This window comes from Acipenser ruthenus, chromosome 3 (genome assembly GCF_902713425.1).
Source record: "Acipenser ruthenus chromosome 3, fAciRut3.2 maternal haplotype, whole genome shotgun sequence".
In the NCBI taxonomy this organism is placed as follows: domain Eukaryota; kingdom Metazoa; phylum Chordata; class Actinopteri; order Acipenseriformes; family Acipenseridae; genus Acipenser; species Acipenser ruthenus.
This window is the reverse complement of record NC_081191.1, coordinates 44,149,205-44,169,828: the sequence shown is the minus strand read 5'-3', so window position 1 is coordinate 44,169,828 and position 20,624 is coordinate 44,149,205. Positions and strand designations below refer to the sequence as shown.

The following is a 20,624-nucleotide window of genomic DNA, read 5'->3' as shown; positions in this document are numbered from 1 at the left end:
GAGGCAGCGTGGAACTCCCAACCATTTCCTGATGTATGAACTGATTAAAGCTTCAAGCTTCTCTACTGTTGTCAAAGACACCTCGTACACAGTCAGTGGCCACAGTAACCTCGGCAGTAGACCAAACTGAAATCTCTGACTTCTGCATTTAATAGGGAAATAGGTCAAAACTGACTGATGTTTGTAGAATATTTCTCTTCAGATATAAAGACTGCTTAGCGCCATGCTCTTGGTACAACCTGTTTTTCCAATGCCACTTTCGTCAGTTTCCACAGGATTCGTAGAACTCCTGAAGATGATGAAGCCCTTGCTTTTTTCACAGCTCGCGCTACTTCTTTCCACTCAGGTGCACAGTCCTCCATTTGGTATTCTGGTGGATTGATAGGTGGGATGTCTGAAGGAATTGACATAGGCTCCTGCCTTTTTGAATCTGTATGTGTTTCCTCCCAATATCTCTCCAGCTCAAACTTAGATGCTTTTAGTGTGCCATTCTTCTCACTGGTGAATAACGTCTTTACAAATTTGAATGGGTCTTTATAAAAGTTAGTTCTCGCACGCTCCTTCTTTTTGTAGCGTTTCTGTAGGTGCTCAGCTCTGCGCAATGTTGCAAGCTTATCTTTTATGACCCTTTGTAAGAGATTGAGTCCCTCCTTCTGACTTTGTTTGGCTCTTCTCCATTGCTTCCTCAGCTGTCTCCTTTCTCTAATTAAGCATTCAAACTCCTGCTGCTGTCTAGGCTTTCCAGGAATAGTTTGTACTTTCTCCTTCCTTTTTTCAACTCCAAACCTGACCGTTGTTGCCTTGCTCCAGCCGCAGACACAAACCTGGAGTTCCATGTCTTTGCTAACTGCAGATCTTGAACTAGTCTTTTGTGAAGTACTCTCCATACTCATATCCGTTTCCGTTCCTAAGTCGTTAACCGTGTTGTCCAACGTTGAGTCATCTTCCACCCCCGCCCTCGCAGACTCTAGGGGTATTTTTCTCTTTAATTTCTTAGAAGCCTTGGGCGGGTGTCTCCAGCATCCTGAGCAGTATCGATTAACTAAAATAATGATAATAATAATAAAAAGATCTACCTGCATAATTTTGATATGGGAGTAGGCGTAGTAGGTGTAATCTTCTTTTTCCCAGAACAGCCTTCTGAACCCCCCTCCAAAGCCATAGGACTATTCAAACATGTTTAAGACGATCAGTTAAAAGCATTACAAAATAATAAATAAACAACTAGCCAAACTGTTTACATTTCGAACCAACCTGTCTGAAATAACCGAAGATAAAACTTGATTCGTCGTTAATCTCTTTTTCACAAGTTTCTGAGATGCACTAAAAAATAAGTTTTTAAAAAATGATAATAGGATAGACATAATTTTACATTAGATGACTTAATGATTCGATTACAGTATAATACTAGCCAACAAAATGTTCACTTTGTATAATTATTATAATAGATAATTTAAAAAAGAAACACAGTCTTACATTAAACTTCTCTTATCTGTTCCTCTTTTAGGATTTTGCTCAGTTTACCAAACTCAACACGTTAGCCGGTATGTATTATTGATTGTATGGGCGGTCCCTTTGCCAGCCTTACTTTGCCCCACTAGTCATAAAAGACTGACAGTCCACCTGGTTTACAAACAGTATGCAGGTTAAGCTAAAGGATACAAGCTTCCCCTTTACCATTTGTTAAATAAAGTTAATGGGAATGCTACTTTTGCACACTGCCTTGTGGGGTGGGGGTGTCATTATTTGTCACAGTGGCTTGCTCTTTAAAAACTGTTCATAGACTACAGATTCCAGAAAGCCCTAGCTAATTATTGGGATTTTACACATACATTCCTGTGGCAGGATGGCTTGCAGTGGTGAGGTGTGGTGAAGTCACGGACCAGGAAGTAACAGAACCACAACAATGGATGGGCGGGTGAAACTGAATGCAACAGCATTCAGTTGATTTTATTAATAAACAAAACAAAAGATTTAAAGAAAACAACAAAACAGAAACCAAAGGGCATGAGGGCCAAACAAACCAGACAGACAAACAAGTAAGTGTCGTGCTGGCTAATCCAGCACGTTTTAGCAATTGCTATTTTAAAGTCTGTCTCCTCTCTATCTCCCCATACCTCCTCTCTGTACACCCCACCCTGCAGCACGGACAGCTGCAGGTTCTTATACTCTGGCCGAGGGGTTAACTAGCTGTTAATTATCTTATTACCCCTCGGCCACAGTCTGCACGCGTTTGATAAAGATGCGTGACTGTCAGCTAGTTAAATAATCAGTAGCTGATCAGTCACGCATCCTCACGGGTTTTAAATTACAAATAATAAGAAATACGCGGCGCTGTTATCCGTGCCGCAAACAATAATACAAATAATAATAAATAGGGGCAGGACACTCCGCCACACATGCCCCCCCCCCTTGTGCGCAGCACACATGTCCTTTTCGGCCACCTCCCCCCTTAGTCCCCAAAGTCCCGGCCCAGGAACAGGGGCAGCAACGGGCCAAAGGTGGCGGCCACGGTGGGATGTCCTCCTTCCACTCAAACAGCCATAGCGTTCTGATGGCCCGCGCACAGGCCGGCTCCTCTGGCCAAAATAATTTTGGGGGTGGTCTCCTGACCTCCCCCCCCTTCTTCATGGCTGGCAGCTGCCCTTCATGGGGCTCCAGCCACAGTATTTCCTGGCGCGAAAGTGCGGCTGGGGGAGCTGGTCTCCTGACCTCCCCCCCCTTTTCCGTGGCCGGCAGCTCCCCTTCATGGGGCTCCAGCCACAGTATTTCCTGCCGCATGGCAGGACTGGTAGCGACTCCAGGCAAAACAGGACCCTCGGGAGGCGACGGCAGCAGCAGCAGCAGCGGACCCTCGGGAGGCGAACTCGGGAGGGGAGCCACTGGCCATGGAGGCGGCAGCGGGAGTTCCACTTCTCCCTCGTACCCTGTAACAGGCATCCTTGGGCGATGCAGAGCAACAGGCATCCTTGGGCGGTGCGAGGCAGGCATCCTTGGGCGGTGCGAGGCAGGGCAGGAGCAGTCCTTCTCATGACAGTGGATGTGGAACCAGCAGGTATTCACCCTCTGCTGGTGGAGGTGGGAGCAGATAACAGTGTCAGTGATAGTTACATCAGGATATAATTAAATACAAAATACTACAGATTCAATAACACTTGACAGATTACAGTACTCTAAAGTACAGGGTTAAATGCAGTAAAATAGGGAGCAGATAAGAGGAAGTAAAGTGCATTTAAGAAGAGTGATAAGTTCCAGGGGGAAAAAAACAGGAGTTCTACAGGTGCTGTCTGAAGAGGTGACTCTTGAGGAGGCGCCGGAAGGTGGTCAGGGACTGGGCAGTCCTGACATCTGTAGGAAGGTCATTCCACCACTGCGGGGCGAGGGTGGAGAAGGAGCGGGCTCTGGAGGCAGGGGAGCGTAAAGGAGTCAGAGCCAGTCTTCTAGTGCAGGAGGAGCGGAGAGGTCGAGTGGGGGTGTAGGGAGAGATGAGGGTCTGGAGGTAGCTCGGTGCAGTCTGGTCAAGGCATCTGTAGGCTAGTACAAGAGTCTTGAACTAGATGCGAGCGGTGATCGGGAGCCAGTGGAGCGAGCGGAGTAGTGGAGTTGCGTGGGAGAAGCGAGGCAGAGAGAACACCAGGCGAGCAGCGGAGTTCTGGATGAGCTGGAGCGGACGGGTGGCGGACGCAGGGAGGCCAGCCAGGAGGGAGTTGCAGTAGTCTAGGCAGGAGAGTACCAGGGCCTGGACCAGGAGCTGGGTGGCGTAGTTGGTGAGGAAGGGTCGGATTCTTCGTATGTTGCTCAGGAAGAATCGGCAAGTACGTGCCAGAGAGGAGATGTGCTGGGAATAAGAGAGGCAGGGGTCCAGGGAGAGACTGAGGTTCTTAGCTGAGGAGGAGGGGGAGACTGTGGTAGATTCCAGAGGAACAGAAATAGAGAGATCAGAGGAGGGGGAGGAGAAGGAGGGAAAGAAAAGGAGGTCAGATTTAGAGAGGTTGAGTTTGAGGTGATGCGAGTGCATCCAGGAGGAGATAGCGGACAGACAGGTAGAGATACGGGAGGGGATGGTGGAGTCAGAGGTGGGGAAGGAGAGGAAAATCTGAGCATCATCAGCATAGAAATGGTATGAGAAACCATAAGATGTGATGAGGGGGCCCAGGGAGCGGGTGTAGAGAGAGAACAGGAGAGAACCCAAGACTGACCCTTGGGGGACTCCTGTTGAGACAGGGCGAGGTGTGGAGGTTGCTCCACGCCAGGTTACCTGGTAAGTGCGGTTGGAGAGGTAAGAGGAGAACCAGGCCAGAGCAGTGCCAGAGATTCCCAGGTCAGCGAGAGAGGAAAGTAGAATAGAGTGATCAACAGTGTCAAAGGCTGCAGAGAGGTCGAGGAGAATTAGGAGAGAGGAGAGAGAGGCAGCTCGGGCAGAGTTTAGTGAGTTGGTGACAGAAAGGAGGGCGATTTCAGTGGAGTGAGCAGAGCGGAAGCCAGATTGGAGAGGGTCGAGCAGAGAGTGGTTGGACAGGAAAGCAGAGAGCTGCCGATGTACAGAGAAGGGAGGAGATGAAGGGAAGTAGAGCAGGAGCAGCAGCTTGAAAGAGGTGAGTGGGGAGGGGGTCCAGGGCACACATGGTGGGTTTGTGACCCTGGAGCAGGGAGGAGAGGTCAGAGTCTGAGAGGGGAGAGAAGGTGGAGAAGGAGGCTGAGTTAGTAGGGGATGCAGTGGGAGTAGGGGTTGGAGCAGGAGAGGGTGCGGGGGAGGGAGAGGTGTTAAAGAGTTTGCGGATATCTGAGATTTTAAAAGAGAAGAAAGAGGCAAAGTCATCAGGGGAGAGAGGAGGGAGGAGGAGGGGGGGTTTAGGAGGGAGGAGAAGATAGAGAATAGTTTACGTGGGTTGTTAGTGGAGGCTTGGATTACAGGTTGGAAATAAGTACATTTAGCAGAGGAGAGAGCAGAGGAGAAGGAGGAGAGGAGAGTGCGGTAGAGGTCTAGGGCAGCAGGGAGTTTGGTTCTCTTCCATTTCTTTTCAGCAGATCGCAGTGTGATTCTTGCTGAGCGGAGCGCAGAGGAGAGCCAGGGTTGGGAAGGGGGGGCGAGCAGGTTGGGAGGTGAGGGGACAGAGGGAGTCGAGGGAGGAGGTGAGGGAGGAGAAGAGGGTGGAGGTAGCAGAGTCTACAGAGAGTTTTGAGAAGGAGTCAATAGGAGGGAGGTGAGAGAGAGCAGTGGAGGCAAGGACAGAGGGGGAGAGAGAGCAGAGGTTACGACAAGAGGTGACAGTGGGGGTAGGAGGAGCAGAGAGCAAGGGGAGAGACAGAGAAAAAGAGATGAAATAGTGATCAGAGAGGTCCAGGGGGGTGACAGAGAGGGTGGAGGGGCAGCAGGCCCTGGAGAAGGTGAGGTCCAGTTGACGGCCAGCTTTGTGAGTAGGGGGGGATGGAGAGAGACAGAAGTCGAAGGAGTGAAGGAGAGGGAGGAATCCGGCAGAGTGGCTGGGGTTGGAGAGATGGATATTGAAGTCACCTAACAGGACAGTTGAGGTAGACAGAGAGGGGAGGGAGGAGAGTAGATAGTCAAGTTCATCGAGAAAGTGAGCGAGAGGTCCAGGGGGACGGTACAGTACAATTAGCAGGAGTTGACAGGAAGAGGTTAGTTGGATGGCATGAAATTCAAAAGGTATTAACAGAGAGTGAGGAGAGGTCGGAGGGGACAGATGAGTAAGGAGGGAGAGAGGAGAAGACCAGTCCCACCTCCCCGTCCAGTGAGACGCGGGGTATGGGACAGGACATAGAGAGAGGACAGGGCGGCAGGAGTTAGTGTTATCAGGGGACAGCCAGGTTTCAGTGAGAGCAAGGAAGTCGAGAGGGAGGTGGGAGGCAAAGGCAGGGATGAAATCAGCTTTGTTAGCAGAAGAGTGACAGTTCCAGAGTGCACCAGAGAGTGTGCGGGAGGTGGGGAGAGGTAGAGGTATGAGGTTAGAGGGGTTGGGGAGCAGCGGTGGAGAGAGGGCAGAGGACGAGGGCGAGAGGACGAACAGGGATGTGAGAGACAGTCATAGCAGGACAGGCGAGACAAATAGGTACAGTGGGAGTGGTGGCGTGGAGGGTACAGACCTGACTAGTAGATGGCATCTTCCAAAGCGTTGTTAGGTTCGGATCTATTCGAACAGCGTCTCGGCGCAGGCCTCCCCTCGCTGGACTCCCACAGCTAGACTCCCGGCTCTTTTGTTGAGGCCCTTTGGTGAGCTGGCGCGGAAATAGCCTGCCTGATTAATATAACAGCTGGGTGGGAAAAGAACCAGCTAAACTGTGTGGAAACCAATCAAATAGCAAATCAACTTCTATTCAATTTAACCACACTCACCTGGTACTAATCACACACTACCTCACCTAATTCAAACACCACCTTACAATGTTACTGAATGTAGTTAATTTAAAATTACTTGAAGCAGGAACTTACCTATCTGCCTCAGACCCTGGTTACCTGTAAACTTACCACTAGTAGATTCACTCACTTAAATAGGTTCCACCTCACTTTGCAAGGGAACTGGCACAGCTGCTAACTGCTCTAGAGACAATACTTATTCCAGGATATTTAGGATCACCTTTCATTATTTGATACAGAACATTCTATACCCTGCCTTGTCCTAAATACAATGTAGATTCTTAACAAACCATTTTGGGGAAATTATAAATTAGTGGTTGCATTGTGTACACACAGGACTGAAAAAGTTTCAACTTATTTTTATGAAATTACAGGATATAAATTTAACCTAAATGTTTATTTTAAAAAAAAAGATGTTTGAAAACACTTATTTAGTTGAAAAAAAAATGATTCAAGGATATACAGTGAGTAGCACTCATTTAAATATAGTCTTATGCTAAAGTACAGTGCACAGAAATATCATGTTGAAAGAATTACAGCAGCTTAAGACATAAAATAATTAAACACATTTCAACTGTTAATTCCTTTAACTTTAAACTGTTCATACTTTGCTCCTTACCGATGTTGAACTTTTATTAAGAGCTCGGTGGTGATGCGTGAACATATTTGTTGTGTTGCTGCTCTTGCAGAGAACATTCTGCATATTTTACAAATCCCCCCCCCCCCCCCCCCCCCTTCAACAATATTTAAATAAATAAATAAATAAATAAATAAATAAATAAATAAATAAAAATAATCCCATGTTATTGATTTAATTCATTTTTTTTTTGGGGGGGGGGGGGGGTGGGGGTGGGGTGATACAGTTGGTTTCTCTCTTCACTGTCATCTTGTAGTGCAGTGTGCGCCGCGATACTTTTGAGCATACAGTAATTGGTCTTACAGTGGGCCACGTGACGTAACTCGACCAATCGCAGAATTAGAAAAGTAGATAAAATTTTCTACACCGGAAAAGAGTATAAATGACTAAGTATACAGTATGGAACTGGCAGATCACGTTAAAAATTATATCACGGCAATTTTTGTATGTATAAATTATTTTATTTTTTTATTTATTTTTACAGGTAGGTTTAAAGTTACAGGTAAAATACATACAACCAATATACCACTGTCCCCACACAGCCTACAGGCTGATTTACAACGGGGACCTATCCTGCAAAACAAATGCCAAATTAATAAAAGAGACAGAGACGTCAACATTTAGCATTACAAATGATGTCTTGCAGTTGACAAATCATAAATATAAATAAATAATGAAATCACTGCGATATTGAAAAATATTAACAATACAATAATAGTCAGAATTTATATTGCGATTATCTTTTTATCGTTGTTTCACAACATCCCTACATACACACACATACATCAGGGATGGAAATTAGAATCCTAATGAATAGCAGTTTGGTCCATTTCAGGTTTTACTAACTGCAGGCCCTTGTATAAACTGTACTGAAGAAGCTGAAAAAAACAAGTCTCTAGGTCAGAAAACTCGAAATGGCTCCAACTGCTATGCAATGGGAGTCTGATTTCCATCCATGTACATCCACATACACCTGTCCCTGCTGTCATAGAGAAGAGTACAGCAGGTGTAGAGATACATACACTCAGACTCTGATCCAATCCAGTCAAAAAATAATTATTTTTGTTACTATTACAATGTGACACACGATACCACAAAACAATCATTCAAATTATGATACAAAAAAAAAAAAAAAAAAAGATTTTCATTACATTTTGAATTGATTATAAGCAATTGGATAAAATTGAAAAGATTTCTGGGAGGCCCAAGTATAATACATGTATATGATCTGTAACTTTTTCATAGTATTTGTTTGATTGTCTATCCATACAGATTACCAGCACTTCAACAAGAAAAATATGAAGAGGAAAGAATTACATGCCAGCTCTGTAGACCAGTTTTAGTCGCTGCTATTATGAGCGTGAACATAAAAGAAAATGTGAAAGTAAAGCTGAAGAACTCCAAAGCATGAAGACCCCAGCTTCTGAAGCTGCACCCATGTCACCTACAGAAGAACAGTCAGTAGGAACTAATGCAGGTATAACCCAGGAGTTGGGTTCCGAACCTCAGGACATTCTGTATGATTGGAGAAGTGAGTATAATGCTTTGATAAAAGGTTGGAAGATGAGTGTGGCAATATGCCCCGCCACTGTGTGTATTTTTGTGTTTTATGTTTTATTTAGTATTTAAATGTTGGTGTATTGTAGTTGCTGCACGGGATATAAATGGGTGTGTGTAGCACAAGTTATTTAAAATGTATAATTGTATTTAGGCATGGGGATTGCACTTCACTTCACATGCATTTAAAGTATTTAATAATATGTGAGCACGGGGTTGCACAGATTTAGTTCACGTGCTGGGATTCAAGTGAATAATTAATTGGTAATTGAATCCCAGCACAATTGCATATATAGATGCACGTTTCACTCACTCGGGTTGGGTGTTCGGTGAGTAGAGAACGGGAGAGAGAAGTAGAGTAAAATAAAATAAAGTAAAATAAAGTAATATAATTCATATTTATGATTGCTATTTACGATACTTGTTTGTTTTGACTCACCGTGTTTGTTTGTCAGTTAGTCCACTGTTTAAGTGTTAGTCTGTTTTGTTTGTCTATTTATTTTGGCCGCAAGTGCCGTGTGCTGTTTTTGTTTAAAACCTTTGTATTTTTTGTTCATTATTAAACGCGCAACAGCGCAATTCACATTTCACTTCGCAGTACTGTGTGTTTCTTCCGTGTCTGACGCAACCCAACAAACAGGAGGGGGGTCACCGTCTCTGAGATAACCCGACATACGAAGAAGCTCGTGAACCAGAAAGAAAACATTGATTAGTATTATTAACATGAAAAAGGTTCCGGTTCTTCAATGACCCAACATATGTAGTAGGGGGGTTCCGTTGCTGAGGAGACCCGACAAACAGGAGAGGGGTCACTGTCTTTGAGGAGACCCGACAAACAAGAGGGGTTCCGCCGCTTGGGGCCCTCACATAAATAGAGGCATCAGTACCTGAAAGAGAAAAGACAAGGAATCATGCATGCTAAAATAGGGGTTTGGCCGGGGGTCCCCTCTGACTCACAGAGAACCCTCCTCTATGAGGTAAATTTAGCGATGCTTAACAAAGGGTTGGAGAAAGTGGAATCACTAACCCCCCCCCCCAAAAGATGGACCCCCGGCTCCCCGCTGAAGACGTTTATGGGAAGAAAAAGAGAACCAACAATGCATATAGAAAAGAGAGAAAACTTTTAACACAAAAAGAAAGAAAAAACACTTAACGTGACACAGGGGTTAGTAACTGTATCCTACTGACTATGTGAAGACCCTCTGCACAGTGGGAAGGAAAGAAACCCTTTTTTATTTGTATTTTTTTAATATATTTTTTTTAATTTTATTTAAAAGAGGAAACCTTCGGTGGACTGATGGGCAGATGCTATTTCGGCAGGTGAAGAACTTCGACTGCTGATGAAGTCCAGCGTCCCATATTTTTTATTAGGGTAGACATTGGCATTTATCCTGGTGGGTTAGGTGAATTATATATATTCGTGCTCTAGCCCAGAGTGAAATGAATTTAAGCAACACAATAAACCTTTTAAGAGGACCAAAAAAAAAAAAACAGTCATGACACTATAATAGCCTTCAGAGAAACTATATTTATTAAGAATACACACCACCTTTGTTCAGAACACATTCTCAATTTTTTTTTGTTTATTTTTAAGTAGCCTCCTTCAGAGAGATGATGTTTATCAAGAGTTTAGGCCCTTGATTAAAAAACAGTAAGTTTGACACAATAATCCTATCTTTTAAGTACGCAATTCTAATAAAATCTTATAAAACAATAGTGTTATTCAAGCATACAAAACAATCTTATCCACCCATCTAAAATGAATATGAATAGCATAATAAACACATATATGAGACATCTAAAAATTAATATAATGCATTAGCTTGGTTTTATATGACTAATATGCTTTTTCAACATTTTAACTAGAATAATAATTAATTTCAGCAAGATAGCATCTTAGTACAATATCCTGCGGTAGCTCATTTTGCAAAAATACATTTTGAGGTAATTCTTCAGAAGCACATCACCAAACCACAACGGTCAGCTCCTGATACTGCAGTTGCAGCAACACGTTTTTCAGTTAATGGAAAGTTTGTTTAGATGGTAATCTCTCATTTAAACAGTTCACAAAAAGTTATATGTGTTATTATTCTCAGAAATACTGTTAGTTGGATAGTACACAGGCCCCTTAGTTTATAAAAAAGTTCAGTGTGTAGACAGGTTCATAAAAAACTGTTATTTTGAAAGCAAGCAGGCTCGTTTTTTCTGGGTGAAGCTGGACCCCATCTTTTTCTTTCTCCTCGGCAGGTAGCAGAGTGTTACCCACTCCCACATTTTAATTGATTAAAAAAAATGAAAAGTCATATCATAATAATTCCTTTTAATTTGGAGGCTATAAAAAAGTAGTAATTATGTGGTATACGTTTTAAGACGTTTCTTCATATTTTAATGCCCCATCCAGGCAGTTTTTTCTTGATTTCAGCTTTTACCCACTCCCAATTAATTTACAAGAATTCTGACTTCATGATGATCCTCCATTATGGTTGACAAATTACAGTAAAACGAAATGTCACCCATCCAAGTAGCAACACGCCCCTAGCAACGCTCGCTGTGTGTGTCACTGTTGGACTGACTGTACAGTGGTAAATGTGTAGCTGGCTTGAAGCAACGACAGTGAGAAGGCTGGTGTGTGCACATCATGCAATCTGTTACAAAGGCAACCACGCACACTGTACAGGCATTCCTTTTACACATGGACCAACCAGCACATTTCCAGGTACTGTATGGAGTGAGCCAGTTTCTGAGAGGGAGAGAGACTACACTATTCTTCCAACAGTGCAGTAGCCACCTTGCCAAGTCTAAGACAAGGTTGGAGTCCAGTAGAGATGTCATTCCACATGCAATCCTGAGAATCATTTATCAACAATTATACAACAAATATTTTGAAACAGCTGTTTAGTTAATATTAAGTTCAAGGCTCCTTGCTGTAAACCTTAACCATATTATTTTACTCCTGCCAAACTATTCAAAAGATTAATCTCAACGTCATTAATCAGTATGTAGTTTACCTAGCAACTATAAATGTAAAAACTATTAAATAAATAAAAAAAAACGCAACAGGATATAAATCCCATCAAGTCCAAGTTACTTTGCTCACCATCAACACCAAATTCTCAGGAGAACCCTGCCAATACTAGGAATGTTAAAATAAATAAATAAATAAATAAATGAATAAATGCTATCCCTACATTGATAAACCCCACAAGATCGTAAATACACATGCAATCGTGCACTACTCTTATTTATTTGCTGAACTTTCAGTTATAGAACAGGGGTGTGCTGGAAAGCTTCCTATAAAGATGCTAATATTCTGCTGCTGTAGAAATCCTGTAGCAGCAGGAACAGTAACAACCAATGGCCAAACATGCAGCCTTCAACCAATTACTCAGGAAGCACCAAGGCAGGCAGGACGGTGTGGTGGAATCTCACTGGGATCTATTTCAGTGGTACTCAGTTGAGGCTTTTTCAATCCATCCCAATCCAGGACCTTGTTCCAACCATGTCCTTAATTAATGAATCAAGCCGTCCAGTGCCTTGTTCCGACCACATTGTAATTGTTAAATTGAATCCATGTGTTCAGTTACTGCAAGTACATAAGTAAAAAGGATCTGGTTGTGATAAGGCCCTGGATTGGAGTCACAAGTGAGTAACACTCTTCTATTGCTATTAATCAAACTCAAGCTGAAATGAGCTATAGCTTAGATAAACGTTTCTGAAGCTTTTAGTTACCATACACATGAACAACCTGATATATAATAATGGAGACCAAACACAACATATTTAAAGGATTTACTTTTTTTATTATTCTTATAATAACTCTTCTTTGTCAAGCACTGTGCACTCTAGTTATATCATGACTTTTTTTTTTTTTTTTTTTTTTTTAGTTTTTGTGGTATATTTTATAAATACAATTTACAAAGGTAATCCCCACCCCCACTGTGGAGGGCTGGAGCTGAGCAGCTGCTTTCCAGGACCAGTATGAACTGACACAGAGACAGACAGACGGACAGACAGCATCTCCTGCAAACTGAAAAGTGCTAACAAATCGAGGTTTATTTATATATTTTTATAAACACATTTCCACTTTAAACAAGTCAAATGTACCCTGGGTAGTTATAAAGGAATGCAGACCATATCTCTCCCGTTGGAACTAACTTGCTGCCACAGTAAGATTACGCAGTGGCAGGGTGATCATTGTAAGGATTACTTACAAGGTATTTAATTTACCTGCAGCAAACCCCATCTCCTTAAATCTACAAAAATCTAATAAATCGTTGCAAGGGTAAATTAGGCAAGCAGATCTGTTCTGTAATTTAGTCATTTACCCTCAAAACAAATCTAAAATGAGTACTTTCTGCTTTGTTGCAGGGGGATGGAGGAGTGGAGAAAGCCTAATTCTGGTGTGTTGGAAAATACTACACAAATCAAAAGAATATGTAGTGAACAGTCTGTACTGATTACTATAGAGGGAGCAGACAGTAATGCCATCTGAATAAGCTTCATGGTTACCTATTCTGTGTATATAAATAACAGAAATAACACTTATTGTAATAAAGGATTGTTAAACAGATTAAATCCTCAACACACACTCCTGCTCACTACTACTCTTTGCCAGCAATCATTTTTCTTTCAGCAGCTTGTCATAACTTTCTACTGAAGGACGGTTTTACTGGCATCCACTTTGCAGTTTTATTTCTGCAGACAATAGTAAAGCACCAGTTGTACAATAGTACTGTACCAGAATAGAAAGAGACAACCCAGACATAAAACACTTCAGACAAACCAATCTGACTTCCCCCACAGCACTTGCTTAGTTGTGTGGCACACTCTCTTCTGGTAGGAGGTGCATACATGAGATTATAAACTGTTACTGCAGCACTGGTTAAAGGAAGGTGATAGATGAGTGTGCTAGTGATAGTAGTGGCACACAAACATATTCCCAGAGAGTCTTGTGCCATACAAGTTGCTAAACTTTTTGTCTACCTGGATGAAACCTTTAAAACTGTAGAACTGCTGGTCGAGAGCCATTTTGTTTGACAACTGTTGCACCAGAAGTTTGATGTTAAATAAAAGAAAGAAAGAAAGAAACAGAAGGTATTGTGTAGGGATGGGGTGGGTGTGGTGTGGAGGAGATTAGATAGATTAAGGAGACAGATAGTTTCATGTGTTCTTTCAGGTGTTTTTTCCTCAGAACTATAGATGTTTGAATATCAAACGTAAAAAGCAATCGGAACAGCATGTTTTGTTTAAATACAGGAGCAATCCCTTGGTTATATCTGCACTAGCAGATTAAGTCTCATACATTTTACTGGCTGCGGTTTCAGACGTCCTGATGTCATCTGTGTCAGGGGGACTGCAGTGTGTGAGATGGAACACAGAGCTGAAGAGGGGGTGCTGGGAGTTTGGCAAGGGATTGCTGTGCTTGCTGTGTGACAGAGGGGGCTGCAGAGAAATGGGGGTGAGTCTGTGAGAGGGGTGAGCGAGTGTGTCCATTTCCAGGCTGCAGTGAGGAGCTGGGTGGTGCATGGAGATGGGTGCCAGACTGTGCGAGGGAGGAGGGAAGGAATCTGTGTCCAGGCTGTAATGAGGGACCTGGGGGTTCAGGGAGGTGGGAGTTAGCTCCATGCTGCCCAGCGATATCCCAGAGTCGGTGCTCTCAGTCCGAATGCCCTGTGTGCTGGGGCTCCCTGTGGCTAATGAGCTGTTCCGGCCTGTCCCTGGGGGCCAACGGATCTGCTGGAAGGCCTTGTCCTCGTCCTCAGGGCTCTGCTGCAGCAGCTGCAGATCACTGTCCGACAGGGGGAAGCAGCGTGGCTCCCAGGGGAGCACCGTCTAATAGAGGAACAGACAGGGTTTCACTGCCAGATGATTTTTCAATAAAACCTTAAAAAATGAGAGTCTATATTCTCAGGCAAAAAAAGGTACCGGTTTCTGGTATTATTGGAATTATATGTCTCATGTACTGTGCATTGTATACTCAGACACTCCTGCACCTGAAATCAGGGCAAAGTGGTCTGCATTCTCTGGTTTTATTGTGTTGAGATAGATATATATATATATGTATTTTATTTTTTTATTTAGTAGTCGCCAATTATTTAAATATTTTCTACCAATTTAGAATGTCCAATTATTTTTAGGCTCAACTCACTGCTACCACCCCTGCACTGACTCGGGAGGGGTGAAGATGAACACACGCTGTCCTCCAAAGCGCGTGCCATCAGCCGCCTGCTTCGTTACACACTGCAGGCTCACCATACAGCCACCTCAGAGCTACTGCGTCGGAGGACAAAGCAGCTCTGGGCAGCTTATCGGCAAGCCCGCAGGCGCCCGGCCAGACCACAGCGGTCGCTAGTGCACGGTGAGCCGAGGACCCCCTGGCCGACCTATGCCACCCCCCCAGTCCACGGTCGGCAATGGAATAGTCTTGACTCGACCCGGCGACGTCCAGGCTATAGGGCGCATCCTGCACGCCATGCGGAGTGCCTTTACCGGATGCGCCACTCGAGAGCCCTATTGTGTTGATACTTTATATGGACATGATTAGAGCTGAAGGACTTCAAAGGTTATCTGGCTCAAGCGGTTATAAAGCTAACGCTGTGTAGATAGCTCTGTACACCACTACTAGTCTCCCGTTGCCTTAATCCATATGGACTGTGCACCGCATTTCTCACGCACACTCACCAACAGCTCATCGTCGGGCAGGGAGGAGGTGGTGTCCTCACTGAAGAGGAGCACTCGCCCGCGCTGTTCCCAGGGCTCGGGGGGGCTGTGTGTCCACAAATAGGGTAGCTCGCTGAGGAGGGGGGGGCACAGCTCCGGGGGGGAGGCAGGTTGGCAGAGACCCAGCTTCGACTGCAGAGGAGGCTGGGGCGTCAGTCTGCCATCTCCTTTGTTAGAAGGCCTGAAACCAGAGGAAGAGGTTACATTGTTTATCACAGATTAAACTAAAACTACAGTATGTGTTTGTGGGGAGGAAAAAAACATCCACCACCTCACAACTAATGCATTCTCTCATCGTGCCACTTATGGAGTGAAATAACTGTCAAAAAAACTGTGCATAAAAAAATTATTTTGTAGACTGGAAAAAAAGATTTGTACCTGTAAAATAAATTTGTACACTTGTAAAAAAGATTTGTACCTGTAAAAGGCATTCCGTGTAGTCGTAAAATACATTTGGAAGTTCGTAAAAAATAAATTTGTATCCAAATGTATGAGTACAACTCAAAAATATGAGTACAACTAATTTTTTATAGTAATTTCACACTCATAAATAAAACTTGTGTGCGTAGCTCAGGCAGCCACAGACGAACGCTGATGCGATCGATGAGTATTTAAATGCATGCGCAGGTTGCTGCTTGCAGTCTAGTGTAAATGTTGGGAGAGCTGTATTTCAGTTGCACTGCGCACACTCTCAGCTAGACATGTACTGTTCCACCATTTTATCATTTTAATGTATATTAACAGTTTATTTTTATATCCGTTGTTTTCAATTGCCTCTGTGCATGCAACACATTTTACTCTAATACGTGTTACGAAGGAAAACAAATAAGTAAAATAACGCCAGGTAAACAAACATCACTATTGTGAATATTGTATTAGAATTGGTGCATTGAGCAGGCTGACATGTTTTTTGTAAAACGCTAATTATTATTATCATTATTATTTAGTTGTCTAAAAAGCTGCATTAATTTATGATGCACCATTAGGGACATAATTCAAACTGACACCTCATACACTACATACTGAAATCTTAAACACTACATAGTGAAATTGCATACACTACATCATTAAAAAAAGATTACTTTAATTGTATTTTTTTTTTTTTTTTTTTTTAAACAGCAGACATGCAAGCACAGTGTGCGCTCGAACAAAATATTTGTATCTAGTTAATTGGTGGTTATTACAATTAGTTAATTCATTAATACTTAGAGACATAATAAACATTACAATAAAACAGTATACAACAGTTGCTTCTCAATGACTTCTGTTACAATGAATTATTTTGCAACAATACAATTGCAGAAATGGAATCCATGAAAGATCCTCATTTAAACCTCCTAGAGATTCAGTTCGATGCCTATGTATACATGTCCCATTAGGTTAAAATGTCTTGCTACTGATGATTTAGGGTCACAATTCCTTATAGCACTTTTGTGTTCACAGATTCTCTTTTTGTTTTACCCAGGTAACACAATCAACATGGGTGTCACAATGCTGAACAAATTTAATTGACCCAAAACGCCACTTAGTGAAAATATGTCAGATCTTTATTTAAAAGGGAGTTCAGAGGTTACAATCACTATAGGAATGTGCTGCAAGACATCAAACAAACAGGAACAACACTCGTTTGACAGGTTAACTTCCAATCATTTGCCAGTATGAGGATGATATCAGGTGGTATCTTAAAAGAAAATGGTTTAGGTGGTTGAAAGAAATCTGCTCTGACTAAATACTGCCCTAGATTCATAGCCATAGGCAAAACTAGGAGAATTTTGAAAGATGTTGCCCAGTCTTAAATCGCCAAAATGTTCCAATGAGAATTAACAATTGATTTCAGCTAGCAAATGATTGCAAGTTATAGATAGGAATGACCTGTCAAACGACTGTTGTTCCTGTTTCTTGGACATCTCTCTGTAAAAAAAAAAAATTATAATAATAAAAATAATAATAATAAGTGTTTTACAAAAAACATCAGCCTACTCAATGCACCAATTCAAATGCAATAGCCACGATAATGAGGCAATTGAAAACAACGGATATAAAAATAACCTATGAATATACATTATAATAATAAATCGATGGAACAGTACTGAAAGCGGCAACCTGCGTGTGCATTTAAATACTCATCGAACGCGTCAGCATTTGGCTGTGGCTGCCTGAGCTACGCATACAAGATATTTTTGAGTGCGTGAAATAACTGCCAAAAATGAGTTGTACTCGAATTTGAGTTCTGCTTGTATTTTTGGATACACATTTATTTTTTACAAACTTACAAATGTATTTTATGACAACACAGAATGCTTTTTACAGGTACAACTCTTCTTTGAGTGTACAGATTTATTTTACAGGTACAAATCTTTTTTACGAGTCTACAAATTAAGTTTACAGGTACAACTGTTTTTTTACACACAAGTATTTCACGCCATACTTTACACACATAAGTTATATTTTGGAGTAGTGGAGTAGTGGTTAGGGCTCTGGCCTCTTGACCGGAGGGTCATGGGTTCAATCCCCAGTGGGGGACACTGCTGTTGTACCCTTGAGCAAGGTACTTTACCTAGATTGTTCCAGTAAAAACCCAACTGTATAAATGGGGAATTGTATGTAAAATAATGTGATATCTGTATAATGTGAAATAATGTATAATGTGATATCTTGTAACAATTGTAAGTCGCCCTGGATAAGGGCGTCTGCTAAGAAATAAATAATAATAATAATAATAATAATTTTACAATATAAAAAAAAAGAAGCTCATGATGCTACATTGTGATGGTAAACATCACAATGTGTTTTGTGAGACAGCAGAGTAGTTTGGTCTAGCTGTTAAAGTTGAGGGACTGGGAGGAGGCAGTGTGGTCTAGTGGTTAGAATCGAGGGACTGGAGGGAAGGAGGGAGGAAGTGTGGTCTAGTGGTTACAGCTGAGAAACTGTGAGGGAGGCAGTGTGGCCCACGTGCCTCAGTTCATCTGGTACTGGTTTTCAGTTGGTAACTCACCGGCCCACTCTGCGCTGTGTGGAGCTTGGGGCCCAGCTGCCCCAGCGAGACCTCTCCCTCTCCTCCCACTGAGAGTGTCGGCTCAGGTAGGTCTCGTCCGACGTGTCCTCCACCTGAAACACACAAACCAGGCAGAATGACAGACAGCTCAGTGCTACAGAGAGATAGAGACCATGGTTAATACTGGAACGAGATATGGAATATAAGCAGTAAGACATAGAAGGAATTGCAAGAGATTAAATCAAAGGCAAAAGTGGTCTAATCTGTAGCCAATTCCCATTGTGTTGGGTATTATTGCGATTATATATCTTATGTAAATGTGCATGTTTGTTTCTGATTTGTTTTCATTTTTCATACAATTTAGGTTTAGTATTCTTCTACTATTTCCTTAAAAATAAGTTGTGTTAATTGTGGTTTGTAGGATATTGCTTCCATCTTCTGGTGAGCATGTCTCGGAGGTTAATTAGGGGATCATGCACCGTTATTTTAGACAGTTTAATCATGCAAAGTTTCTGATCACTGATGTGTAATTAGCACTATCTAATTAGGAGGCAGTGTGAGTGCAGGAGAGCATTCTGACCTCCTCTGCCTCTTCTTCCTCTTGCTCGGAGCTCGTAAAGTCGACAGGCTGGAACACCTCCGGGTCTAGGTGACGCCAGCTGCAAGAGGGGATTGTACAGTCAGTGAGGGAATACACACAGATTCACAGGGAGTTTCTCTCTAAGAAAAGGCAGATCCTTATTTGCCTGAAAGATTTACACTGTGAGTTTCTACATGCATCTCTCATCAGTTCAGACAGGTAAGTAATAGTAGTAAATATAATCCAGAACTACTGTCAGGAATTTACTACAACTAGTCAGTGCTTGACTACCACTTAGTTTTTATCTATTTAATTATATACTAGAAAACGTTAAGTTATTATCATAACCCTGGTTCCCGGAAATAGAAATGGAACCAGGGTAATGATGATAACCTTCCCTATCAAGTACGAAATGTAACCATTACCTCATGGGTAGAAATCCCAAAGCCGTCAAAAGGCAGACCAACTGGAATGCTACAAGACTTGGCTAAGGCCACCTTGCACATTACCATGAGGAACCACAGCACAACATATAGGACTAATAAACTGAGGGAAAACTCACCTCTAAGTTTATGTTTTATGGGTTGAGCTCAAGGCCGCCCTTAACACTCTTGTTCCAAAACCAGGACTTTATGGGTCCACGACATTCAGCCGATAGAAATGCATAAGAGTATGAGGCATAGCCCACACTGCTGCATCACAAATGTCCCTGACAGATGTGCCCTGGAACAAAGCCCACGAAGTTGCCATGCCCCTGGTAGAATGGGCAGTGAGCTTCTCTGGAGGGGGCAAGTTGGCTCACTCATATGCAGTCTTAACTGTGTCTGTAATCCATCTTGATAGCCTCTGTTTAGACAAAGCTTTTCCATGGGACTTAGCCCCATAACAGACAAAAAACTGCTCAGACTGCCTCCAACTCTGAGTTCTGTCCACATAATACGCTAGTGCCTGCACCGGGCAAAGCATATGGAGCTGCCGCTCTCGATCACTGGAAAGGAGGCGGATGAAGCGCCTCAAGTTCCACCGTCTGGTTGATGTGGAATGCAGAGATGGTTTTCGGCACAAAAAGCTGGATTAGTGAGAAGCGTAACTTTCGATCTGGCCTCAGCAAACATTAAGCATGCTTTTGCAATCGAAAATCTCACCCAGCCGCTTAGCGGATGTAATTGCAAGCAAGAAAGCGGCTTTCATAGATAAATATAAGCGTAACATGATCAATAAGTTGTCACCTGTTCCATCAAAACATTACACACAAAAAAACAACATTCCTCCGCCCAGGAGAGAAACCACCAAGAAAAGGTGTTAAAACCAATCCTCGCCCAGGGCAACTGGAAGCTGCTAGAGACTGGAAAATGCTGGCAGATGTTGGTCAATGGCTTATTTTTCCACCTGAGATTGCCACCACTAACCTTCGACCAGATATTGTCTTGTGGTCTAGATCAGCACGCCTTGTTCACCTGGTAGAATTAACAGTGCCATGGGAGGATGCTGTAGATGAGGCATATGATAGGAAGAAACTGCGGTATGCTCAACTAGCCACTGAAGCGGAACAGCGAGGATGGAGAGTCTGGGTTTACCCAGTGGAGGTGGGTTGTCGAGGATTTGTGGCACACTCTACAACCTGGTTTCTCAAAGACGTCGGATTCAGTGGCCAAGAGTTGCGTCGCACAGTGAAGAACTTGTCTGAACCAGCAGAGAGGAGCAGCAACTGGCTGTGGTTGAGATGGAAAGATTCTGGCTGGGGATCTCAAGCACAATA

The 20,624-nt window shown here is 42.9% G+C and overlaps 1 protein-coding gene across 1 annotated transcript in view; it reads right to left on the bottom strand.

The window, feature by feature from the left end:
• Positions 1-10,096: 10,096 nt before the first annotated feature.
• Positions 10,097-20,624, bottom strand: part of LOC117394807 (KAT8 regulatory NSL complex subunit 1-like) — an 83,185-nt gene continuing 72,657 nt past the window's right edge. Inside the window, exons 11-14 of the mRNA XM_033993401.3 lie at positions 18,866-18,944; positions 18,286-18,398; positions 15,252-15,471; positions 10,097-14,402 (exon numbers count right to left, since the gene is read on the bottom strand). Coding sequence (XP_033849292.3) covers positions 13,860-14,402; positions 15,252-15,471; positions 18,286-18,398; positions 18,866-18,944 — 955 coding nt within the window. The 3' untranslated portion in view covers positions 10,097-13,859. The remainder of the gene's footprint in view (positions 14,403-15,251; positions 15,472-18,285; positions 18,399-18,865; positions 18,945-20,624) is intronic.